The 26,650-nt window shown below is 46.1% G+C and overlaps 2 protein-coding genes across 7 annotated transcripts in view; one reads left to right on the top strand and one right to left on the bottom strand.

Annotated features, from left to right (window-relative positions):
- The first annotated feature begins 11,382 nt into the window (after positions 1-11,382).
- Positions 11,383-14,225, top strand: gbx2 (gastrulation brain homeobox 2). Its single transcript, XM_069720336.1, has 2 exons — positions 11,383-12,240; positions 13,434-14,225. The coding sequence occupies exons 1-2, from the start codon at positions 11,721-11,723 to the stop codon at positions 13,967-13,969; spliced, it is 1,056 nt and encodes a 351-aa protein (XP_069576437.1). The 5' UTR covers positions 11,383-11,720; the 3' UTR covers positions 13,970-14,225.
- Positions 14,226-19,060: 4,835 nt separating this feature from the next.
- The window catches only part of agap1 (ArfGAP with GTPase domain, ankyrin repeat and PH domain 1), a 100,154-nt gene continuing 92,564 nt past the window's right edge, over positions 19,061-26,650 (bottom strand). For all 6 annotated transcript variants that reach the window (XM_069720331.1, XM_069720332.1, XM_069720327.1 and 3 more), the window contains 2 exons: positions 21,778-22,033; positions 19,061-21,687 (listed from right to left, as the gene is read on the bottom strand). In XM_069720331.1, the coding sequence (XP_069576432.1) occupies positions 21,478-21,687; positions 21,778-22,033 (466 nt within the window). In that variant the 3' untranslated portion in view covers positions 19,061-21,477. The remainder of the gene's footprint in view (positions 21,688-21,777; positions 22,034-26,650) is intronic.

The raw sequence follows: 26,650 nt of genomic DNA, 5'->3' as shown, positions 1-26,650 counted from the left end.
GTGCCTCTTGTTTTACACTCATTACCTCCCGGGCTGTGGGGGATTGTCGCCCTCAGCGCCGTCTGACAGCCTCATTTACAGAGCGAGGGTCCTTCCTGGTCCACCGGGGGGGGGGGTGCAGTGACATCAAGCCCCCGGGACGAATCCTCAGAGGATTCTCCCACTCTTTTTCCAACACACTGAACACAACACGGCTCTCCGAAGGCGCCGACCTGTTAAATATTCCCTCAGAAAGACGCAGCCATAAAGACCCAGCCCGCTGTAAACGTCTCCTTCCTCTGCTGTGGATTGAAGTGGAGGCAGGTAGATTGATCGGGTGTGCAGAAGCCGCCGCTCGCGGTGGCCTTCAGTTCAGGGACGTTTCCTCCCGCTGCATCATAAACAGGCTGGAAAAGCTGTGACAGCTCAGGAGAGCCTGATGCTGTTTTTGTTTCCATTTGGTTTCCATTAAAGCAGCTGATTCGTCTCCCAGCAGCTCCTGATGGTCCGTCTGTGGTTATATTAGAGACAACCATCACTGGATCACTGCGGCGCTGAAGGAAAACTACAAACAGACAAATTCTCAGGCAGCTTCTGCACAAAAAAAAGACATCTTCTCTGTTTTCTAGGTGGATTTATGGACGTGGTTTGTGACCTCAGAAAGTGTACGTCACTCTGAAACAGAAAAGGTGTTTTTCCTGTTTGGGTGTTAAAATTTGGCCGAGAAGAAGTAAGATTTTGGATGCAGGTTGGGCCTCCATCGACCTTCAGTTCTGCAGGTATAAATCGAGCTGAACGTTGAGTCGGTGATTACCACGGTGTCCTCCAGCGCACACAAACTTGTGAATGAAGACCTGGGGCTCGGGCAGATATGTGACCCGGGCTTCTGTTTTGGGAGAAGACCATAAAGCGGCGGGCCCAGCAGAGTCTGTGATTAGCCCCGGCTGCCCTGACCTCTGCTGGCCAGGACGCCAATTAGCCCGAACCTGGCACGCTGTAATTGAGGAGGATAACAGCTGCCTTTTAATGGCACCTTCACCTGTTTTGAGCAGAAGTCACTCGGCATGTCAGTGGAGGTGTTCAGGAGCTGCTCTCCTGGTTCCTCTCTGGGACGTCCGGAAGGATGTTTCTATATGTTGAAGGTGGAAAACTCCAGTTTCCTTTAAATCAAAATGATCAAACTTCTTCTGAAGGATAGATGCATCTGTGATTACCAACAACAAATCCATAACAAGTCTTTCAATTTCCATATCTTTCATCTGAAACTCTGTCAATAATTCTTTGAAATTCAGATGTCAAAAGCTACAAACTGGACAAAACTAACTTCACAAAACACAATTAAACACACTGAAAACTCAAATATGTGGAAAAACAACCACAGAGTTCCCCAAGGCTCGATCCTGGGGCCTCTTTAATTTAATATTTACATGTTTTTACATTTTTAATATCAATTAAAATATTTATCCAACATTTAAATATTTATTTTATTGTTTCATTGTTGTTGTTTTTTTAATCTTTTAAATAAATTTCTGACCTGCTTTTACTTCTTTTTAATATTGTCTCTAACAGAGACTTCAGATTAACTCAGCGCCTCTAAAAGAAGCTCATCGTCTCTCTGCTGGATGAAGTCTGTGTTTGCATCTCCAGGATCTCCTCTTGGTGAGATGAGGGAGGAAGGAGGAGGATCGGGCCCTGCAGGAGCACCTGTCAGATCCAGCGGTTTAAGTGTGGGGGGGGCTGATCTGAATTTCAACATGGACTCCGGCTGACCCCCAGAGGGCAGCGCCATCTACCGGGACGATAACCCCGGCTGACAATAATAAGGCTGCTGTGTTTTACATTAAAGAGATTAACGACCTGAAACACAAACCTGCCTGCTTTTATTTACATTTACATTATTTTGCAGCTCCGTGTTTCTTTTCTTTGATCTTCAACGTTTTGTGCCGTCCACATATCTTCTTCTCTGCGGGACGTTTTTTTGGACTTGTGCACCTTGTCAGTAATTTTTCTGCAAATCTGCATCCTTTAAAATTAAATGAAATTAAAAAGGTCAAAGTTCACAATGTACAACTAAACTGAGAGGAGGATGAAGTATTCACATGTAAACATGTTGAGCATCGTGTTCGTTCAGGAAGGTCACGCTCAGCGCTCCACAGCTCAACAGCTGATCTCGACGCCGGCCCACCTCAGCTGATTCCTCGCGATGCATTCGCTGACAAATCTCAAACAGGGCGCCTTATTTAAGCTGCTTCAGCCTGCCTGCTCCTCCTGCTCCTCCTGCTCCTCCTGCTCCTTTGATCCTCCACGTACCCGTGGACCGGAGGTGCAGAACAACGACCCCCAGACTGGTGTTTCGGGCCCAGACTGTTTCATTCCGCCTGCGTTTCCGTCTTGGTCAGATCGTGTCGGTTTCCATCGTCTCGGACCGCCGACATGTTTAACGTGAATGTTTGCAGCAGAACCTCCCACAGCCTCGTTAGCGCCTCGTTAGCGCCTCGTTTCTGAACGCGATGGAAAAGCACTGAGCTGATGTGAGAGTGGACAACGTGCGGTCCAGATGTTGACGTCACAGCAGCTCGGAGGAGTTTGTTGAAGACCGAGCGCTGTCTGATTAATCACTCATTATCTACGTCGTCACGGTAATTAGCCGATGATTAGCGAAGGATTCGGAATTGCTCGAAATCCGACTTATTAGCGAAACATTAATTCTTTGTTTCATAAAAGCCAGCTGGCTAATTGTCCCCCGAACACTCACCGCTCCACAGTGAAGATGTGTGCACGTTGCATTTCTACAACCACTCCTGGAAGCCTGCCCCGCCCACCTCCATCAACGCAGCCACAGTCATCAGCTCCGACCTTGACCCCGCCCCCGATCACGCCACCAATCGGCTCCCTGACCTAGCCAGCCCACCTGTCACTCAACAGCACGCAGGTGACACCCATGAACAAATCAAACACACACACACACACACACACACACACACACACACACACACACACACACACACACACACACACACACACACACACACACACACACACACACTCTCCCCGCATCCGTCTGTCGTTTCTGACACACACCAGCGAGGCGTTGACCTTTGACCTCTGTGCTCCCGAGCATCAGCTGTAGGATTTGGCTTTGTGGCGTCCTGCTCGTCTGATGGGATAAATCAGATTTTATTCTATTTTCTTTAAATCTTTAAAGTGAAAAAAAAAAGGTCAATTATTTAGGAGCCTTAAATGGGAGTACTTCCTGTTTTATTTTGAAAAACAAGCTCTTTAAAGACGTCATTAGGGTGCTGATGTCGTCCGTTACGGCTGCCGTCCTCTGAGCCGGCGGACTCCCACCTGACTCCGTGGACACGAGGATTAAAGTGACTCACGCTCGGAGTTGAAGTCTCCCACCTGGAGACGGGAAGCCGGGACGCGGTCTCGCCGCGGATGTCCCAATCCATCCTGCTTTGATTGGAGCTGGCGGACGAGGCAGCGATCCGGAGGAGGCCCGAGTCGGAGCGCTGAATGATGAAGACGATTATGTTTCGAGGGTTTCACGTGGAGAGCTGAGGATTCATGTCCAGCCTTAATAGTGCTCGTTTTCTGCCTTGTTCACTCCATTAGCGGCGAGCCGGGGACCCGAGTGCCGGGCCGCCGCTAATTACAGCGTGAGCAATGATCGGAGAGGGCTCATTACCGGCGGAGCGGGCCGAAACATACTGTCTCTCTCCCGGATAATGATGTTGGATCCGTGGCGAGGGGAGGCCGGCGCTCGGCGCTCCATCAAACGTCTGAATGTCCGGAGGTTAACGTGGCTGTTGACTTCTCTCTGTCTGCTCTGCACGTCCAGACCTCATTAACAGGAAGTTTACACGTCCAAACCTCAACGGCAGCACTTTAATTCAATAAACATCCTCCTGTGCAGAATTAACACGCTAACGACTCCTCGTCTCCGCACGAGATCCTCTTTGGTTTTAGTCTTCAAACTACAAACTACAGAAGACGTGAGTTCGTACGGAAGACGTGAGTTCGTAAAGAAGACGTTAGTTCGTACAGAAGACGTTAGTTCGTAAAGAAGACGTTAGTTCGTACAGAAGACGTTAGTTCGTAAAGAAGACGTTAGTTCGTACAGAAGACGTTAGTTCGTACAGAAGACGTTAGTTCGTAAAGAAGACGTTAGTTCGTAAAGAAGACGTTAGTTCGTACAGAAGACGTTAGTTCGTACAGAAGACGTTAGTTCGTAAAGAAGACGTTAGTTCGTACAGAAGACGTGAGTTCGTAAAGAAGACGTTAGTTCGTAAAGAAGACGTTAGTTCGTAAAGAAGACGTTAGTTCGTACAGAAGACGTTAGTTCGTACAGAAGACGTTAGTTCGTAAAGAAGACGTTAGTTCGTAAAGAAGACGTTAGTTTGTACAGAAGACGTTAGTTCGTAAAGAAGACGTTAGTTCGTACAGAAGACGTTAGTTTGTACAGAAGACGTTAGTTCGTAAAGAAGACGTTAGTTCGTAAAGAAGACGTTAGTTGGTACAGAAGACGTTAGTTCGAACTGAAGACGTTAGTTCGTAAAGAAGACGTTAGTTCGTACAGAAGACGTTAGTTTGTAAAGAAGACGTTAGTTCGTACAGAAGACGTTAGTTCGTACAGAAGACGTTAGTTCGTACAGAAGACGTTAGTTCGTAAAGAAGACGTTAGTTCGTAAAGAAGACGTTAGTTCGTACAGAAGACGTTAGTTCGTAAAGAAGACGTTAGTTCGTACAGAAGACGTTAGTTCGTAAAGAAGACGTTAGTTCGTACAGAAGACGTTAGTTCGTAAAGAAGACGTTAGTTCGTAAAGAAGACGTTAGTTCGTAAAGAAGACGTTAGTTCGTAAAGACGTTAGTTCGTACAGAAGACGTTAGTTCGTACAGAAGACGTTAGTTCGTAAAGAAGACGTTAGTTCGTACAGAAGACGTTAGTTCGTACAGAAGACGTTAGTTCGTACAGAAGACGTTAGTTCGTAAAGAAGACGTTAGTTCGTAAAGACGTTAGTTCGTAAAGAAGACGTTAGTTCGTAAAGAAGACGTTAGTTCGTACAGAAGACGTTAGTTCGTAAAGAAGACGTTAGTTCGTACAGAAGACGTTAGTTTGTACAGAAGACGTTAGTTCGTAAAGAAGACGTTAGTTCGTAAAGAAGACGTTAGTTCGTAAAGAAGACGTTAGTTCGTAAAGACGTTAGTTCGTACAGAAGACATTACTTCGTAAAGAAGACGTTAGTTCGAACTGAAGACGTTAGTTCGTAAAGAAGACGTTAGTTCGTAAAGAAGACGTTAGTTCGTAAAGAAGACGTTAGTTCGAACTGAAGACGTTAGTTCGTAAAGAAGACGTTAGTTCGTAAAGAAGACGTTAGTTCGTAAAGAAGACGTTAGTTCGTACAGAAGACGTTAGTTCGTAAAGACGTTAGTTCGTACAGAAGACGTTAGTTCGTAAAGACGTTAGTTCGTACAGAAGACATTACTTCGTAAAGAAGACGTTAGTTCGAACTGAAGACGTTAGTTCGTAAAGAAGACGTTAGTTCGTAAAGAATACTTCAAATGTCGCTGCGGATCACGACCGATACAACAGAGGGTCAAAGGTCAAGGTGTGTATTTATGATGAAGTCGTTTTTCCCATCATGCAACAGTCCAGACTTTGTGAGGCAGCAGGACTGAAAGGAAAAAGAAAGAGATTGAGAACGCAGGTTTAATGTCGTTTAAGTCCACGTCCTTCCTTCATCCATGAAAATGAAGCTTAGGAGAAAGTCTTACCTTCAAAATAAAGTGTTTCCTTCCTGTTCTGATTTCTGACATATAAACTGCTCCGTTAATCGTCTCTCTGCCGCCTGTCTCTCTCGGCTCTCATCACGGCCTCTTACCCGACACCATGAAGCAGAACTAAACGCCGTCTGATGCTCAGCCAGCGATCTGTCACAGCTCCTTCAAAATAAAACCACAGACAGTCTGCAGCTGGTTTGAGACGCAAACTGCCGGAGCTTTGATTTGTTTACATCCTGCTGCTGAGTAAACAAATAAAAACAGACTTTAGGTTTTCTGGACTTCCGGATCAGAGGCAGAAGATGGACGGATGTTGGGATGTTTGGACGGACGGACAGACGGATTGATGGACTGATGAAACTCAAGAAAACCCACAAACAATGTCAGAAAACCGAGTAACGACTGAATGCAGGACAGACTGCAGAGGAAATGTTTCCAGGGGACAGTAGTAAAGGTCGCACACAGCTGTTGTTGAGGACACAATGAAGAAACGGGACACACCAACCTTCGCGGCCCTGAGCAGCGTCTGACAGGCACATGAAACACATTAAACCTGCGAGGACTTCTTTCTTGTGAGAAAGTGTTCGGGACACAAAGACCTTCATTCATGAGCGGCTGGTTTTTTGGGGGATGAAGAGGCGGCCTCGTCTTCCCTCGCAGCCCAGCAGACAGTCCGTCCTGCTGCTAATGGGAGGCGACCCAGAGGAAACCAGCACAACGAGGCGGCTCTAACCCAATTTCGGCCGCCGTCTCTCGATGTCCTATTCTGGCGGCGGCGATGAAAGAGTGTTTGAGGCCGGTGTGGGAGACGAGGTGAACATCTCATCTAATTAGCTCGTCTGATTCTCCTCCTCTTCTTCCTCCCTGACCGTCTGGGCGCTCCGCGGACGCCTCGAATTCCCGCGGAGCGCCGCGGCGGAGAGCGTGTACCCGCCTGCACGGGGTCAAAGGTCACGCGGTGTGCCTCTACATGCTTTCAGGGCGTAATGACAGCGATCAGCGGCCGCGGGACACCTGCAACCGGGAAGGTTGATGGATGTTCGGACGCTCCGATTAAAGCGGCAGAAAGTGAAGCAGGTTTCTGCGGTTTATTCTCCATAAATCACGTGACGTGCAGCAGAAGCTCCGACAGCTTCCAACCACAACAAGAAGGAAGCTTTCAAACCCAAGAACATCTCAAAATCACAGTTCATCAAATTCATGCTAAAATATGAGTGAAAGTGCTTTTTAAAACCGCTCATCGTTGCGTTTTTAACCTTTTTAATTCCACAAACTTAAATTCAACTTTTATTTTATGCAGCCGTTGTTTTATTTTAACATTTAATCACATGACTAGCAGGAAATCTAGTGGTTGCCGTGGTGACAAAGTAGATTTTGATTTGTTTTTTTGTGACTTTGTGGTTGAATTAATAAAAAACTGGAGGTTTGTTTGTTTGTTTGTTTGTTTGTGACTGAGCTGTAAAAACGCTGCAGAGCAGATGAATCTGTGGAAGATCAGCGAGGAGTTGAAGGTGAAGAAACCACCGACATCTTAGAGACGACTCCGCTATCGAGGCGTTCCTGGGAAATGTTTCCTCGTTTGTTCGGAGCTTTTCTGCAGCTGATCGATCAATAGTGTCCGATAGAAACTCAGTCCCAGCAGACCTCCTCCCCCCTCGTCCGATCAGCGGGGGGGCGACCCGGCGGACGATCCATCGAGTCCCTTTCAGCTCTGATGATCAACAATCCGATCGCAGCTCCAAATGTTCATTGATCGGAGCGGACGATCCTCCGAGAGCCTCGACGGAACAAATCCAAACATTTTACTCACCGAGGGAGAAACTCAGATCTTCTGTCTGATGAAGATCAGCTTCGTCTTCCTCTTCGTTTACATTTATCAGCGTCACACCGGTTCAGCAGAAAATCCTGCAGATAAACACTCAAACTGAATCTCCAAAACCAGACAGCAGAGGTCAGACACGCTGCAATCCTCGTTTACGCTTCGTCCACATCGTTAAAATCAGTTAGACTTTTTTTTCTTTGTTAACATCCATTTCAGAGAATCTAATTATAACAGCTGTCTGAAGTTATGATGCAAATAATTTAGTTTTATTGTCACGTGTCGGTAACTTTTGCGCAAAATAAGGTGAATTTATGAACTCTCGTAAAACATTCGTAGTCTCCGGATCTGAAACGTGAAGCCTTGAAGTGTGATACCACTGGTGGCCACCAGGGGCTGACTCCTATTGACTCCCATTCAAAAAGCATCAAGTTCTCTCATGAAGTCCATAAATGTTTTCCACAATCGTTCTGGCCTCAAACACAGGGATGTTCAGGGGCGTGTCTGTTTGATTGACAGGTGTGGGATTCAGTCAGGTTTCCGCTTTAGGTGGGCGGAGCCTAGTGTCCAAATATGGTCACTTCTGTCTTCAAAGTAGCAAACCAACAGTAGAGGGGAAACCTGAGTCCCGAGGAGTCCCATTGGGTCCCTGGAGGTCAGCTGTGGGTCCTGAGACGTCCAGATGTGGATCAGCTGTTTTCCTCCTCCTGCAGTCTGACAGGCTTCGTGTTCGGGACAAATCTGCTCTGGCATTTAGAGGCTGATGAAAAGGTTGATACGGCCTCGCTGCTCCGCTCTGACTGAATCGTGTCGGCCGGGCGGCGGCGGCGTCGCTCGGGGCGACGTCCCCTCCACCCCTCCTCCCCCTCCCCCCTCCTCCCCCTCCCCCCCTCCACCCGTCCGTGCATCTGCTGCGGCGAGCGTTAATTGCTTTTCCCGCCACATCCCCTCCACTTTACAACATGTGGCGGTAATATCAGCAAACTCTCCGAGACTGTGCCATTTAGCTTTTGATTTAAACGTGAGGGGAGGGTGTGTGTGTGTGTGTGTGTGTGTGTGTGTGTGTGTGTGTGTGTGTGTGTGTGTGTGTGTGTGTGTGTGTGTGTGTGCGTGTGCGTGTGTGTGCTTCTTCTTCTGGTTTATTTCCGTAAACGCTCGTCAGCCATTCGCAGGCCGATTATCGCCGCTTGTTGCAGCGACTGATGATCTTACCAGGTAAGCAGCTCCTATTAGAGGAAGCTTCATTTCGTGCACTGCCCCCCTCCCGCTCTTCCCCTCCACCCCCCACCCCCTCACCTTCACCCCCTCCCTCTCTCCCTCCTCCCCCCGGCCTGTAATGGATGGTCGCAGCGCTCGACTTGCATGCAGGAAAGGTTTAATTAAATCATAGTCCAATCATAATCCATGTTGTTAATTAAACTGGATAATTTATAAGTACAAAAGAGGGTATTTATTAGCTGCTCTGCGGCGCTACCACGTGCACACTCCCCGTGCACGGACACTTACACTTGTTCACCCCTCCGCCCCCTCCCCTGCCTTACAACCTTTTACTATTGATGCCCCTGCATGATTGATAATGAGACAGAGACTGCTGTACTATTTGTCTAATGGCTGTGCAATTAAATTCCCTTGTAAATGACCCATGCCTCATTTCATCCTAATCTATGGAATTTTGATTGAATTTGTCAGCCCTAATTGAAAAATACTGCTATTTAATGTCTGCATTGCAGTTGCAGATCAGGCCGCCTTTAATGAGATCGTGTCCCAGTGACCCTGAGGAGGAGGAGGAGGAGGAAGAGGGGGGTACCCATGCATGCCCTTGACTCCAGGAGAGAGAGGGGGGGGGGTCCACTGGGAGATCCATTGGGGTCAGAGGTCACCTGCATCCTCTCAGATGACGTGCGCCGCTGCTGGTTTGTATTAATTGAGGAGGATTCATCACCAGGAAACGTCGCGATCTAAAGCTCGACGACGAACTGATGAAGAGGAGCTGCCTTCGTCAGACACAGCTGCAGGTATCAGACAGCATCTAGCTACGAGCTGTTTCAGGAATTAAAAGGTCACTTTGGTCCATCCAGAGATCAATAATAAGCATCACAGCGGCACGACTCATATTTCAGCTGAAGGAGACACTCCGTTAAATAAAGAGGAAATAACTTCTACAATCATCTGCAGGAGGAGACGGGAGGTTTTTTATTAATAAGAAAACAGCAGCAGCTCCAATAAACTTCTGATGTCACATATTTGTGGCCGATAAGTCGTCAATCGTTGTTATTAGTTACTTTTTGTTAATCGGCAGCTTGTTTCCATGGAAACACACCTATTTAATCCCACCTGTCTCGGTGTGGATGTCGCTTCTAAATGGAAAAATGACCTCACAATTAACATTCATCAATGTCATGTGACCAGTGTGAAAGGTCACATGACCAGTTTACTTCCTGCTGGTAAATAAAACACGATAATAAATAGGGACAACTTTTACGTTTTGAACAATTATTCTTTAAAATATCGACAACTGATGTATTTTATTCTCTTGTACGTATATTTTTCTCCAAAAAAAGGTGTGAATTTGTTCTGAGTATAAAAACGAATATTTCACCAACATGAATCAGAATGTGTAGAAAGTTTCTGAAGAATCAGTAGAAATGATCTCGGTATGAAGTCGGTCCTGTGACGGAGCCGAGCAGCTGAGCTCAAACACTCACTTCATTTTGCTCATCACATTATTTGTCTCCATCATTCACTGTAATGAAGTCACATTATTTACCCACAATACACTGCTTCTGTGTCACAGATCAGGTCAGAGGTCTGATGGCTCCCAAATGACATCATCATCATCATCATCATCATTGCAGGAGCCTTTGTTTGTTTGTTTACTCTGACTTTGGATTACTTTACATTTACAGTATTTTCTTTTTCTGGTCATTTGTTTACTATTTTTTTCTTGCCAGTGTGTCCATGTTTACGTGATGGACGCATTTAGTTACGTGATGTGTGTACACGTTTTACTTAATGTACGTGTTTAAGTATGTGTGTTCTTTATTTTTTATGTGACCTACGAGTTTATTTATGTGATTCACGTATTTATTTCACGTGACCACCAGGGGGAGTTTTATGAGGTGGTTTGGTTTGACCACCAGGGGGAGCTCTGTTTGCATTAATGTATTCAGGAATCGGCATTATGATGTTCAGATGTTTCTCTTCATTTCATGGAATAAAAGATTTTTCTGATGTATATTTCCTAGATGTGTAGATGCTTTTATTTACGTCACATTTGGTTTATTTACGTAATATAAACGTTTATTAACATGATGTGCGTATTTATTCATATGATGCTGCCGATGAACAACTGCTCTACAATCTGGAATAAATTAAATGAAGTCTGGTCCTGAATCCTCCTCCGGCAGATCTTTGAGTTACTGATCCGTTGATTTCTCCTGATTTTAAAACGGAATCTTCCTGGTGTTGAATATTTGAGCAGCAGCTCAGCGTCCTCTGATTGTTCTCAATATATGCAGCTTATTATTTACACTGATGTGTTTTCACGTTCTTAAAAGGCCTGTGGTTCCAATTTGTGTAATTGGCATTCATCCAGCAGGCCAGAGGCGACCTGACGCGTCATCTCTGTGGGCCAATCAGAGGCCGGAGCGCGGCCGAGGGGGCGGTGCCCTCACGGAGAAGGCAGCGCAATTAAACAGAGGGGAGCGCAATTTAAATCCAAAACATCCCTGGACGCGCGCGGAGTGGGCAGGAAACACACACGTCACACACACTCCGGCTCAGCGGGTGAGTGAAGGAGAAGTGTCCGCTGCTGTGATACCGAGTCCGGTCAAGTTGAAGAGGAGCCGAGCAGGACGCTCACCTCTCCAAAGTGCGCACGGTGCGTCACGGAGCAGCGGGAAGACGCAGACCGAATCCGTGAGGCGTTTCTGGTTTTTGGGGGAAAGTAAACGGAGGAAGAACATCTTGACATTTCTCTTCCTGCTCCGCGCGGATGGAATGGTTTTCTTTGGTCGGATTATCTCTCCTTTAAGCTCCGGTTCCCTCACAGAGGCGGTGACAGCCGCGGCTCCACCGGGGGTCTTCCGTACCTCAGCGCTCCTTCTCCGGTCTCCTCCGAGCTCCAGCGGTCGTTCATATGAGCGCAGCGTTCAGTCCGTCCTTCATGGTGATGCAGCGGCCACTCGGAAGCACCACCGCCTTCAGCATCGACTCCCTGATCGGGGGGCCCCCGCAGCCCAGCCCGGGACACTTCGTCTACACCGGGTACCCGATGTTCATGCCGTACCGGTCGGTGGTGCTCCAGCCGCCCCCTCCGCCGCCCCCGGCCCTGCAGCAGGCTCTCCCCGCCGGCCACCACCCGCACCCGCAGATCCCCAGCCTGCAGAACGGCTTCTGCTCCAGCCTGGCGCAGGGCCTGACGCAGGGCATGGCGCTCACCTCCACGCTCATGGCGTCGCTGCCCGGCGGCTTCTCCCCGTCCCAGCAGCACCATGAGGCGGCCAGGAAGTTCGGCTCTCAGGCGCTGCACGCGGTCTTCGACAAAACTCAGGAGCTGCGTCTGGAGGCGGAGGAGGGCAAGAGTTTCCTGCAGGGGAAAGAGTCCGCAGCGCTGCCGGCGTTCCACGACACGGACACGTCGGTGCAGACATCCACAGGTAGGCGGCTTCCTCACCCTCTGTAACCCGGGATGTGACTCCCAGTCCGGGGTCAGTAAGGCGAGTTCGGACGGGAAGAACCGGAGCCGCAGTGGACTTCGTGTGAGTTCACGACGGCTCCATTTCATCCGTTTTAAACGCGGCAGAGTTTCTTTGACATTCTGGCTAAAGTGTGAAAAAAAATCGTCACGTTTTAAAGTTGTTTTTTTTATTTGATGTTAAAATGAAACAAGAATGAAGGAAACCGATGTCAGATTTAAACAAAGAAATCATCTTTTAGAATTTTTACTTCTGATTCTTCAAGAAGACTCCAAATCGAAATTAAAATATTTTCTGTGTTTAAACGAGTCTTTATTTTCGTGTGATTTAAAATAAATGACATCATAAATTATTCCGTTAACGTGACGCCAGAGGCCCCGGTGACACTCAGACGATCTGAGGGATGATTTAGATGCTTAAATAAAAAGATTCAGCTGCATTAATTTCATCTTTAATATTTAGTTTATTTATTGAAGATTTTTTAGTTGAACAAATTTCACGGTTTTGACTTAAAAATAATAAACGGTGTATTTCCGGTTTTTATTGATATCAATCAGACACATCTGCTTCCTCTTGAGTCCATTATTTGTGATCACATCTGACATTATTGAGTCTCCGTTTCACACACACTGGAGCGCGAGAGGAAGGAGGCCGCGTGGAGACACTCCGTGCGTAATTACGCGTGAAAATAAAAATCCCCGCGGAGAGCGTCGGTGATCCTTCTGATCCAAACACTGATCTGATGATGGATATTGACACGGGACAGGACAACGACCCCCCTCCTCCCCCAGACACCACCCGCCTCACCCCCTTCAATTCAACATGTCACAGGCGCCTGTTTGCACTTGAATTTTCCTGTCAAAAATCATTTTTCCTCATTTAATTTTTTTTTTAAAACGCTTCTTTCCATAAAAACATCCTGCTTTTAGAATTAACTTTATTTTAAATGTTTTATTTTAAACATAAATCAAGTTATAAAGACACATTTGAGGTCTTTAAACACAAACTGTCAAATAAGAAAAATAAAACGAGCGATGTTTTTCATTTCAGATTTAAATTCTGACTTTATTTCACCTTGAATTTTGGACTGTGATAAAGTTGCTGCAGTGTTGACGCGCCTCTCCTCTTCCTCCTCTTCCTCCTCTTCCTCCCAGCCAGAGCACACAGTAAAGAAGACTCCAAGGAGGACGAGTGCGGCCGGAAGGACGAGAGCTTCTCCATGGACAGTGACTTGGACTACAGCTCGGACGACAACCTCACCTCCATGTGCCACAAAGACGACGGGGACGGAGGTCTGGACGACGGCCCGCACCTTCACGGCTCCACCGGCGGCGGCTCCGGGGCGGGAGGCGGCTCGGGCGGCGGCGGCGGAGGCGGGAAGAACCGGCGGCGGCGGACGGCGTTCACGAGCGAGCAGCTGCTGGAACTGGAGAAGGAGTTCCACTGCAAGAAGTACCTGTCGTTAACCGAGCGCTCCCAGATCGCGCATGCGCTGAAGCTGAGCGAGGTGCAGGTGAAGATCTGGTTCCAGAACCGGCGCGCCAAATGGAAACGGGTCAAAGCCGGAAACGTCAACAACAAGTCCGGGGAGCCGTCCCGGAACCCCAAAATAGTCGTCCCCATCCCGGTGCACGTGAGCCGCTTCGCAATAAGGAGTCAGCACCAGCAGATGGAGCAGGCCAGACCGTAGAAGAAGAGGAAGAGGAAGAAGAGGAAGAAGAAGAAGAAGAGGAAGAAGAGGAAGAAGAAGAAGAAGAGGAGTCCCACCGGGAGCCAGAGAGTCGCTTCACGAGACACCGAGTCACGCGCTGAGGCTTCTCACCGGTTCTTCTCACATCAAACTTCAGAATAAGACGGTTTCATTCACATCTTTTAATCTGAAGGTTTTCACTGAACTTTTCCTGTTTGACAGTTTCATTCTTTTTCAAACGGGATCAATTTTCACACGAAGCAACTGAAACTGCGAAAAAGTGGAAAATTATGTCACTAAATTCATATGTAGAATAATTCATTTGGATTCAATCGGACTGATTAAAACAGGAAATCATCTGTCAGCTTCACCTCAATTATGATTTAATAGTAACAATCACTGATCATCATCATCATAACTGATCTGATCAGGATGGAATGAAAATCTGACGAAATCCATCGTTTTAGAGATTTTACGGATTTTCAATGAATTCTTTTTAAAGAAGAAAAAAGTACAATCAAGTGAAGAATCGAAAGAAAATTATCTCCCAATTGTTTGTTGAAGATAAACGTTTTTTAAAGGCCACATTAACAAAGACTGTAATCTGAGTTTGGAGTCTGATTGTGTCATTTTTCAGAAAATGTGGCGAGTTAAAGAAATTCCACTTTCTCTCAACTGAGTTTGGTTCAATCGATGAAAACCCAGTTTGGACGCCAGAAACCGTTTAAAATTTAACCAATTTATTTGAAAAAGATGATGTCATCATTTCGTCTTGTCTACAGGAAATTAAAAAAGCACATTTGAAGCGTCAGCACGCGACTGAGTGGCTCGTGGAGCTGGACATTTCTCTGCACAAACCAAAAACTGTGCGTAAAGACGCGGTGCGGCGAGGAGGAGGAGGAGGAGGAGGAGGAGGAAGAGACACTGACATGTTGTTTCGGCAACACGTTGACCAACTCCTCTCCCACGTGTAAATACTTGACGGGACCAAACAGAGGAGTCACGCGGTGATGTTTCTGTGCTACTGACCGTTTCTCTGCTTCCTTTCATTTCCGGTTTTATTTCTCTTCTTTTGGACGAAACGACGCTGCTAATTTATTTATATAAAATTGTGCAAACGTAACTAACATTCCCTGACTTCTGGAGTAAAAAAAAAGATATACAAGTGTGAATTAAAAGATGAAAAGTGACCAGATGTGAACAGCTGCTGTGTCTCCGGATTTATGTCACTTCATTTTTTTTTTTTTAATTAATTTCAACCTTTAAAAAAAAAAAAAATCTCTTCTTTTAATTTGGATTCATGTTTTAAAATACAGAAAGATCTATATTTAAATGAGTGACGTCATTTAAACGCCAGGTTATTCATTCTTTAGAAAATGTTTTGTTTATTTTGAAGGCCACAAATCTTCTAATCTAATTTGAGAAATTAAAAACAAAATATATTAATCCCCTTTGTGTTTTTGACTAAAAGATTTAGAATATAAAAATATTTTATACGAATAAAATATATATAAAGTTTAACTTGAATGAACATTTAATTTAGTAACTTTGAAACATTTAAAAACGAGACATTTTGGTTTGGTTTTGTTTGGATCCTGATGAGACTAAAGGTCAAAGGTCAGTCTTGTTTTTTGCCAAATTGCGTGGCAGCTTAATTAGTCGGATAAGCACGCGGCCTGACGTCTCCTCGCGGAGAGCCGAGTGATGCGTTTCTGGTTTAAAGTTGGCGATTTTAGAGTTTGGGCGCCACATCAAACATCACTGCAGTTTATTTATGATCAAATAAATCTCAATAAACTAAATCAAATCTAAATAAAGCACCAAACGGTCATAAACAGGCCTACCTGGACAATGTTCCTCAGCTGCAGACAGTCTCCGTGGTTCTGCTCCTCAAACTAAAACACAAAACAGAACCGGTTCCAGACATTAGCGTCATTATCATTTTTATTTTTATTTTTAACTTCCAAAAGTAAAAACCTGGATCAGAAACCTACCTGTACTGATGACGTCATCCAATCAGCAGCACCTGTCAGTCATCAAACTGCAGGAGGAAGTTTTACCTGCAAAGAAGCAGAAAATTAAAGCAAACTTTGTCATCTGAGGTTTGACAATTTCACAAATAAAATCGTGGACCGACCTGAACCGGGTCTCCGTCTCAGCAGGGTGCCTCAAAACCGGGTCACTTCGGTCCGGATCAGACCAGACAAAGGACGGATCCACTGAAGGAGGATTCTCTCGTTTTCAAACATTTTTCACACTGAAAGCTTCAATTAAAACCTCACGTGAGCTTTTAACTTAAACGTTAAAAGTTCAAGTGAATAAATTCAGATTCTGCAGTGAGAAGAAAAAAAAAGCCCGTTCAGCCCGCAGATCTCCTCCGACGCTGCAGACGCACCTGTGCGTGATGACGCATCACCGAGCTGCTGCAGGTCGGTGGGATGTTCCCAGAATCAAGTTCAACTTCAGTTTCAGCCTGAATTTAATCATTTAACGAGTTTAACAAGCAGCATTCTGTAAATCTCTGAGTGGCTGATCAAAACAATATTGATCACCAACTGTACTGATAATCGATTCATCCTTTGTTGGGTCAAAAATGATCCATTTAATGTGATGGAAAAATTTACATTTTGGGGGGATTTGAGCAAAAAAATGGCACTTGAACGCATCACTAGATATTTTTTGTAAACTAATCAATCAAATAATTAATGAATAAAATTAAAATACAAATTTAATGCAGATTTAATTTAACTTTTCACCTCTTAATAGACAAAATAAAATCCTGATCTTAATGTAGTTTTAATCTGTGAAAAAACAGGAAGTCAATGTTTCTGCTGTTGGAAAAATTACATTTTATACATTAAAATGTCAAAATATTCTGAAGGAGAAAGTCATTTAAAGTGAAAGTCTGCAGTAAACTGGGAGTTTAAAAGGCGCCGATCAGTTGCATTGTGGGAAATGTAGTGTCTGAGTTTGGCAGTGCAGATTCTGGATGTGATTTATCGTTCTTTTTAAAATATAATTTGTTTTTGCCTCGAGTCTGACAAGTGTTCCTGCTTAAACGCAGCGATTTCTACATGGACGCTGGCTTGAAACCAGGATGGCACGTTTTAGGCCTCATGTTATATTATTTAGATTTAATGTGACGTAAAGAGTCAATAAAAACCGACTTGAGTCTCATGTGAGGCGACAGAAACCCACGTTTGAGTTGTAACCTGCAGAGAACAGAGACGCCTCAGTCTAATGAATTTTTTGGCAAATTGTAATCAACCCGGGTCGTCACAGGCGGCTGATAAATGAGACCCGGGGGATCAGCCTGAGCCGAGGCTCCTCTCTGCAGCATGTACCCCCCTCCCCCCCCCCGTGTTAACAGCAACCTGCCCGGCTCCAGTTCAACTCCTGCTGATTAATCCTGCTGCAGAGGAGGAGGCCTCCTTCTTCTTCTGTGGTGGTCGCCGCTGCAGTCTGCAGAACAGAGTGTGAAAGAGGAGGCGACACGTGTGCAGAGGTTTGTGTTTACGTGTCGTAACGTCTCTAATGACCTCTGGAAAAAGGAAGTCGGTCATTTTGTCTGACTGTTGTCCATGACAACAGAGCAAAGTCCATCTGATGATGAAGATCATGCGACGATAGTTGAAAACTCTGGAAAAAAAACCCGATTAAGTGCCACATCTCTCTTTTACTTCACTTTCAACAACAAATTCTGTCAGATTTTCTCGTTCCGAACTTCATTTGAAAAACCAAAGATTTTAGATTTTAGATTTTAGAAGGGCAAATAGTTAAAAAAATTAAAAAGAAGAAGCATTTACAGGTAAATTAAATTGTAACTAATATAGTTAGATACTTTTTTCAAATGTTCTTTTTTTTAGCAAATTAAATATTAAACCAAAATCAAAGTAAAATCTGCCAAAGGTCTAAAAACATGTTGACCCGTTTTGTGGTTTCCATGGTGATCTGTTGCACCAAACACAACAAAACAGTAGAAAACATGAACCATGAACATGTGACGTTATATTAAGAAGCATTATTCTTGTCTTTATTGAAAAGAGACACATTACAGTAGAAGACTCTGTATTAGGTAGAATTTTTCAACAACAGTACTGTACAGCAAACAAAATTCAACAACAATAATAATAATAATAATAATAATAATAATTAGAATAACAGTGACAATAAGAACAATAATGTGTCTGGAGGATAAATCAGAACAATAATAATAAAACGTGGATGGACTGAAGAGGTCAGAGGAAAATATACAAAAATGTAGGGGGCGGAGTCTTCCTCAGGGGTGTGTTTATAAATAACAATGTGGACGGCTGGGGTGGGCGGGGCTTAGGGGCGAAGGCTACATGAGGTAACACAACCAGAGTCGTATCGGTCGTCCTTTCGTCGAGGTCTATGTACACAGCCGGCGTCGGCGAGCAGCGATGTTAACGCAGTTTCCTTTTTAAAGAAGACGTGATTCATCTCAAAGCAAACGGCCGATCCTTTAATCTGAGCTCCACACGGACTCTCGCTCTCAAAACGTTTTCCAACATCACTTTTGGTTTGTTGTCAAAAGAAAATCTCGGTGATTTGGGTGAAAACGAGCAGATAAAGATGAACATCTCTCTGTTGTCACGTTAAAAACAGCAGACTTCATCTGTGAAAGTGATTTAAAACAAAAAAGAGCTCGGAGGTCGAGTTCAGCAAACGGAGGTCGTTTCTATTCTCCAAACGATTTCCAATTATTCATGTCGAGTTCAGCGACACGTGAAAAACAAAACAGATCGACGGACTTTAAATACGAATAGTTTGCTTGTGAGTTGAAACAAATCTGCTAACAACGCTAGTTTGTTCCGCTAACTGATCCTGATGCAGAAATTAATTTGGGTTTTAAAACAACAAATGTTCAATAAATGGACTGTTGGTTTACTTTCTGCCTGCTGTCAACATGTTCTCCCGTTTCTGTTGTTCTCGGCATGAAAACACGACGCAGACACGGTTTGCTTACAAGCTGAAACGATAGCGCCGTGCTAGCTGCAGTTAGCATCGTCAACTATCATTTACAAGCGTGAATTTAAATAAATATAATTTGGATTGCAATGTTGCTTCGTTCAGAGGAAACTGCGAGAAGCCGCCGCCGCTTAGATAAATAAACAAACGTCAGTTCGTCAGAACGACGGCGTGAAGCGTCGTCGTGACGACGGACGAACTAAATCCGATTTAGTGCATTTCGGTCATAAATAAAAAGACGTGTTTGTCGTGTCCTGACGATGGACAGATGTGGGACGAGTCAGATATAAAAACATAAAATAAAATAAAAATAATGTTCAAACCTCCAAATGGCATCTTGAAGGTGATTGGTCGGGGGGGAAAGGGGGCGTGGCACGTACAATAATCAGGAGCGTAAAGGCGGGCGTGCAAAAAACAGAACGGAGAAAACGTTGGTGTTGAACTTTCTTTAAGTCCAAAGTGTTCTCGTGTTTTTACGGGAACGTTGCAGCGACGTCGGCGTACGAAGTTACGATGTTTTTATGGATATTGCTTGAATACACGGTCAACGTCCGAATTTGAGGACGAAACAGGAAGAGGAGCAAAAGATGAAGACACGAGCTGGAAGTTGGCATCGAAGGTTTAGTCGTCATGGCGACCTGAACCGCCAGCCTTCAAACGTTTCACGTCCAAACTACCAACAGACATCTACGTCACCGTGAACCTGAAACGGACCTGCGACCCTCGAGGTTCAGTCCGAGTGGATCTTTGCACCGTCGCTTCCGGCTGCCTCTTCAAAATAAGACTTTACACAAGTCGCATTTAGACTTCGTCCACGACGATAAACGTGAGACTGCTTCGATCGATTCGTCTCGGACTCAAACTCACCCTTCGTTGTTGTGGCCTCTAATCTGACCTCATCTAGACTTGGTCTTCCTGGTCGGGAACCGCTGGTTTACTTCCTGCCTCGGACACGTCAACGACACGTGGAAAAGATCGTAGACGAGTACTTCCTGTCCTCCCTAACGTACACGACACCGCCGAGGAAAGAGAGGAGGAGATTATTTACAACAGGGAGGTTCCCACACCACAGAAGAAGAAGGAGAAGAAGAAGAAGAAGGAGAAGAAGAAGGAGAAGAAGAAGCCCTTCTTAGCGATTCGCTGAGCAGATCAAGGAGACCGTCTGATTGGCCGGGAGAGACGGTGATGGGAGGGGCGTCCGTTTTACCAGCTGAGGTGAAAAGAAGAAGAAGAAGAAGAAGAAGAAGAAGAAGAAGAAGAAGAAGAAGAAGAAGAAGAGAAGAAGAAGAAGAAGAAGAAGAAGAAGAAGAAGAAGAAGAAGAAGAAGTCCCTTTGCGCTCTGTTTTTTCCTCCCTGTTTTTTCCTCCCTTGTCTCCTTTTTTGAACATGAAACAGTAAAACTTTGATTTAAATGCTGTTTGAGCAGATTTGGGTTTCAGATGTTCTTCAGTTCGCTCGGTTCAGGAATTAAAGGTTTGAAACCCGACGTATCTTCAAAAGTCAAATCTGTTGGTGAAAATACTGTAAACGTGTCAACATGTCGGAGGATGATTGACAGTCGGAGGAATTTTCTGTGCTGCAGGTGAACTCTGAGCTGAGGAGGTGAAACCCGGTTGGAGGAAAGACGGCGGTGCTGATGTGGACAGTCTCCGGTCCCTGAGCCCGGCACCAACTTCTGGACACGTCAATGACTTTATACACCCGAGAACAAAATGATCACAAGAGCAACAGGCAACCCTTCCCGGCGGTGCTCCACCATTGGTCCAGCAATGCACTGAGATACAATATTCACAATCCAGGACAAACGCCTTAAATTAAAGTAGAAAAGTGTCTAGGACATGCGATCTATCACTTCTTCACCGCTAAGAACTGGTCCACTTCTTTTATTCCTCAGAATACATCGAGATATTTTCACATTAAAAACGCGTAAAGGCGGGAGAGTTCATAACAAAACAGGGGGACGGGTGAGAGGGGGCGGAGCTCTGACGCTTCAGGGGGACGTCCCAGAGAGTCCTCGAGTGATGATGATGATGATGATGATGATGATGATGATGATGATGATGATGGCCATGCTACGAAGTCTCTCGTTTCCTTCGTGATATTTTCACAGTTTTTCTTCGCCTGTTTCTGCGGAGACGACGATATGTTTTGGCGGGAAAGAGGAGGTGGATTCTGATTGGCTGCTGGGTGAATAGTCTGAGCGGGAACTGGCCTTGTAGCGTTTCAGCTGAGTGTGTGTGGTGAGGTATGATGTCACAAGTCATGTGATTATTTCCCAACATACTCTGATGAGCTCGGATGATTGTGGACCGCGTTTCCCAGCATGCTTTGGGGAGGGGGGGTTCTTCCTGTTGAGGGTTTTCCCAAACGGATGCAGCGCCACCACTGACCCGTGATCAGTTTCAGAGGTGGTTGTCAGGTGAGGTGGGCGGGGCTTACAGTCAAAACAGGTAGTGGTTCCCAAAATAAACGGTCAGGGTTTGTTTGTCACAGAGTCAGTGGGCGGAGCCTCCTCGTCATATGAGCGCGGCGCTCCCGGCGCTGCTGCAGCTGTTGTTGCGGTTGGTGTTGCGCCGCGACAGGTTGGGCGTGGCCATGAGCGGGTAGCGCTCGTCGGGGCAGCCGTACTGAGCCAGCGTGTCCACGCACTCCTGACAGCTGGCCTGCCGGGCGTACGCCATCGCGCTGTTTCCGTGGGCGTCCCTCGCCATCAGATCCACGCCGTACTGCGGAGAGAGAGAGAGAGAGACAGCCGTCAGTCACACGCTTCAAAGTAAAGCTGCAATAAAGTGGGCGGGGCTAAGGGACTCAGATACCCAGAGGAGGAGCTGCGTGAGGACCACGTTGCCCTTGCGGCTGGCCAGGTGCAGCGCGTTGCGTCCGTCGCCTTCGCCGCAGGTCTCGTTGACCTGCTGCCGGGAGCCGTGGGCGAGCAGCAGCACCACGGAGCGCAGGTCCTCCTCCGCCGTCGCACGCAGCAGCTGCTGGCCCAGAGACAGCTCGGTGCACGGCAGCGACGCCAGGAACAGACGCTGCTCGTACTTCGCCCGGATCCAGCGCTCCCTCTCCTCCCTGACAGACACAACACAGGGCACACAGCTCTCAGGACAGGAAGCTCATCCTTCAAAATAAAACACCGAGCCACAGAAATGGTCCAAATTTAAGATTGAAAACGGTGAAAAATGGACTTCATGATTTAAGGGTTCGTTTACTTTCTCCAGCTGAAGTTTGTTTGCAGCCCGACGTGAATACGACCTCAAGAAACCAAAGAATACGGCACAAAACGTCTGAGAAGCTGGAACAGTGTTTCAATAACGTCTCTAAATGTCCAGAAATCAGTGACGTGCCTTTCTGCCCGCCCGAGGTCGAGCAGGAAAACTTTACTATGTAGAGAAGCGAGTGTAAAATAAGACACAGCGGAGACGGAGGGACGGCGAAGACGATCATTGTTCCCCAATCCAGGATCATGAAGTGCTGATCTGTCTAATCTGCTCTGATCCCTCCGTGTAAACAGCAACTCATTCAGCCTGCTGGGATTAAACCGGGGGAGGGGGGGGGGGGGAGAGATATTGAGCTGTCCCCCCCCACAGGGAAGGGGAGGGGGGCAGGAAGTGGAGAGGGACGTCTTACAGCTCGAAATAACTCCAGAATTTAAATCTGTCAATGTGCAGAAACAAGAAAACAAGAAAAAGATAATGTGACATCAGTTCATCAGACTCAGAGGACGTCCAGGAGGACGTCCAGGATCAAGAGGACGTCCAGGATCAAGAGGACGTCCAGGATCATGAGGACGTCCAGGATCAGGAGGACGTCCAGGATCAAGAGGACGTCCAGGATCAGGAGGACGTCCAGGATCAAGAGGACGTCCAGGATCAGGAGGACGTCCAGGATCAAGAGGACGCTCACAAGAACATCTTTTCTTTATGAAATCAGGGAAATAAAAGCTTCACTTGTGTTCGCGGCCTCTGGACCGACAGCAGTGACTCCTCTGTCTCCTCACCTGTCTTCACCTGATTACATCACGTGATCAGAGTCACAACATGGCGACCTGTTAAGTGTGCTGAGATGCATGATGGGAGACAAACTGTGGGAAACGACAGGATCAAAAAAAAAAAGTGGTCGGTGTGGGAACCTGGAAGAATCTCATTAACTCTCTTCCTGGATACCAGTGTGTGTGTGTGTGTGTGTGTGTGTGTGTGTGTGTGTGTGTGTGTGTGTGTGTGTGTGTTGTTTTGGTGGGGGTGTGGTCGCGGCGGCGGCGGCTAGCATCACGGAATGTCCCGGGGGCTTCTCCTTCCTGCCCCGGCCCAGAGAGAGAGTGGGGAGGTCGGGCGCGAGACTACGGCCGACAGCCCCCGGACAAAGCCTGGAGGTGCCGCCGTGTGTGTGTGTGTGTGTGTGTGTGTGTGTGTGTGTGTGTGTGTGTGTGTGTGTGTGTGTGCTCAGCGGGGCTCTGGCCTTCTGTCCTCCAGAGGACGGGGAGGAAATGTGAGGCCACTGGACCCAGGAAACGCATGCCTTCCCCCGCCACAGGAGTTGCTAAGGGCCTGCAGAGTGTGTGTGTGTGTGTGTGTGTGTGTGTGTGTGTGTGTGTGTGTGTGTGTGTGTGTGTGTGTCTCTGTGTGTGTGTGTGTGTGTGTGTGTGTGTTGTGTCTCTGTGTGTGTGTGTGTGTGTGTGTGTGTGTGTGTGTGTGTGTGTGTGTGTGTGTGTGTGTGTGTGTGTGAGGGAAGATGCCTCCTGAAGTCGAGGTTCAGATCAGACTGAAAGCTCTGCAGGAGTTCAGCACCGTCTGTCTCTTTCCTCAACGACAGCCTGTGAAGACGTGAAGCTCCGTTTGAAAGAGTTAAACTCGTGCTGCAGAGATGTTTGTGTTCAGCATATGTTTGTTTGTTTGTTTAGTTGTTTGTTTGTTTATTTGTCTGTGTGTGTTGCAGTAAACGGCGACTCTTCTCCATCATGAGCTAACGAGTCCTGAAAACACTCAGCTCCGGACAGTGGAGAGGCTAATTGCACTAATTAACCACACAGAGTTTGTGTGTGTGTGTGTGTGTGTGTGTGTGTGTGTGACAGTATGTGTTAACATGTGTCTGAATACACACTCATATCTGGTGTGTTAATCTGTGTGTGTCCCTTTTCACATCCCATTAGACGAGGCGCTGCGCTCCGGCACCGAGGCATGCTGGGTAGATAATTAAACATGAGTCCCGGTGAGATCGCTTGTGACAGGAAAACACACACACACACACACACACACACACACACACACACACACACACACACACACACACACACACACACACACACTGCAAATATGTCGCCCTGAGGGGTGTGTGTGTGTGTGTGTGTGTGTGTGTGTGTGTGTGTGTGTGTGTCAGTCAGTTAAATTAAATAATAAAAGCTGCTCCAGCTGCAGGAAACAAACCTCCTACTGTTTCTAAAAACACGAGCTCGTCGATGTCAAACGATCGAGAACTCCAGTTTCTATTTTCACGTGATTTCAGCGACTGTTTCTCACGATGCTCGAAAAAAAAGCTGACGAGTTCAGGAGCAGATGTTCCCAGATGTTTAGTCGTGACATATTTTTGTTATTTCTGCTGTGAGAAGTCAAATAATCTCCCTGCTGATGAGTGGAGCTGTTTGATTGACAGCCTCATCAGCTGCTGTGTGTGCTGCGGTGTCGCTTCCTGGTCGCCGTTGGAGACGGCGGGGTCACTCAGGGCGCCACACTGGGCCCACTGTGCTTCTGATTTCCTGCCTGTTGTTTGAGCTCAGGCGACCCCGCATTGAATGTGTGTGTGTGTGTGTGTGTGTGTGTGTGTGTGTGTGTGTGTGTGTGTGTGTGTGTGTGTGTGTGTGTGTGTGTGTGTGTGTGTGTGTGTGTGTGTGGACGTTCCCCCTGAGCGGCCGCTTTGTCCGGTTGTGTTTACGTACACACCGAGTTTCCTGTCCGTCCAAAGCCAGAGGGCGTTTGACCTGACCGACCGACCACCGCTGGACGTCCCACCAGCTGCTCGGTGTGTGTGTGTGTGTGTGTGTGTGTGTGTGTGTGTGTGTGTGTGTGTGTGTGTGTTTTGAAGGCATTCATCGGTCCACGACCCCAAAACAGAGCAGCGACAGAGAGCTGAAAGGCGACACACACCCCGACAATCACACCCAGCTAATTATCATAATTACCTCAAAACACGACCTGAAGAGACACAAAGGTCTGACGAAGACTCCGGAGCAACGAGGAAGAGTTTTATTAGGATATTACTGGAAATGATCTTAAAATCTAACATTTAAATCCAGCTGGAAGTTTAACACGACACGAAACAAAAATGTTTTAAAAGTTACATCTTAGTATAAGAAGAGCAACTAGATCACGATGTGACGGTTATTCATTTATTTAGTTTAGATTATTATAAGTTTAAATCTCAAAGTAATTAGAAATAAGAAAATACAAATTTATTAAAAATCAGTCATTAAATTTTTTTTATCACCGTTATTTGTAAAAAAAAATAAAATAATAAAAAAAATTATATCTTGATATTAGTAAATTAGTAACAGCAGAAAGTTAACTCATTAGTTTTAATGTTAATTTGTTTACAAAGTCATTGTTTTGATAAATCTCCATAAATAAATAAAGTCATGATGTTATTTTTTATATTTTGTCTGCATATGTTGCAGACATATAATTTGCTTTTTATTTTTGATTTCTGTCATGTTTCTGCATTTAAATCTGAACAATAATTATTAATAACCTTTAAAGGAACAGATAAATAAAGATGTTTAGACAGTTATTGATCAGAGATACTGCAACATTTAATTAAAATCCTTTCAAATTAAAAATCATAAATTGGGATTTAATGCATCAAGTAAAAATAAAGAGAAATAAAGTTAAATGCAGACAAAAAGAAGATTCTGCAGCTCTGCCAACTAAGATGTATGAGCCAACACGCTGCTGTTAAAGCCTATCATTAATTACAGGGTGTGTGTGTGTGTGTGTGTGTGTGTGTGTGTGTGTGTGTGTGTGTGTGTGTGTGTGTGTGAGGTAATGAGCGGTAGGCATCGGGGTTAAGAGTGACATGGTGTCAGTGGCTTCTCTTCTGGCCTAATTAGCCCTCTAATTAATAGATTAATAGAAGGATGGATGGAGCGTGGATAAGAGCAGCAGCTAACTGCCCGACCTAATGTGCATTCAAGATGAATCGCAGTCAGTCGGCGGGAGGTTTCCAGCAAGGTGAGGAGCAAAATGTGCCACTAACTGTGTTTTAAATCCATCCGGAGGAACGTGCTCGCTATGTTTTATCCTAAAGACAAAAAGGAAGAAGAGGAGAAGAGGCTGAAATCAATTAGCCTTTCCTAGCTGGTCGTTAGCTGCCCTTGGATGGGCACAGATAATTAAAGGGAGGGTGGCGGGGTGAGAAAGGTCTGGATGGAGGTGGTGGTGGTGGTGGTGGGGGGGGGGGGCAGCGATGAGGCTGGAGCCGACGGAGACGAAGGGGTTAAAAAGGAGAGACGATGTAAGTGAGGGGAGAAGAGAGGTGGAGGAGAAATGGGCCAAACCGATGGGAAGCTGATCTCTGGGCTGAAACGCAATGCTCCAGTGATGCTGCACAGATACTGAAGAGGGGGAGGAGGGAGGAGAGGGGGAGAGGAGGAGGGAGGAAGAGGAGAAGGACAGGAACATCAGCCGGATCCCAGCAGGA

Source organism: Brachyistius frenatus, unplaced genomic scaffold, assembly GCF_029030835.1.
Source record: "Brachyistius frenatus isolate BFR_SWC_R1_liver_20210118 unplaced genomic scaffold, ASM2903083v1 Contig_238, whole genome shotgun sequence".
Lineage (NCBI taxonomy): Eukaryota > Metazoa > Chordata > Actinopteri > Embiotocidae > Brachyistius > Brachyistius frenatus.
The sequence above is the reverse complement of the archived record's forward strand: the minus strand, read 5'-3'. Positions and strand labels throughout refer to the sequence as shown.

Bases quoted from the DNA above. Each gene is read 5' to 3' on its own strand.
- gbx2 (XM_069720336.1), top strand. From the start codon at position 11,721: ATGAGCGCAGCGTTCAGTCCGTCCTTCATGGTGATGCAGCGGCCACTC. The intron at 12,241-13,433 runs GTAGGCGGCTTC...TCTTCCTCCCAG, and splicing joins GTCGGTGCAGACATCCACAG to CCAGAGCACACAGTAAAGAA.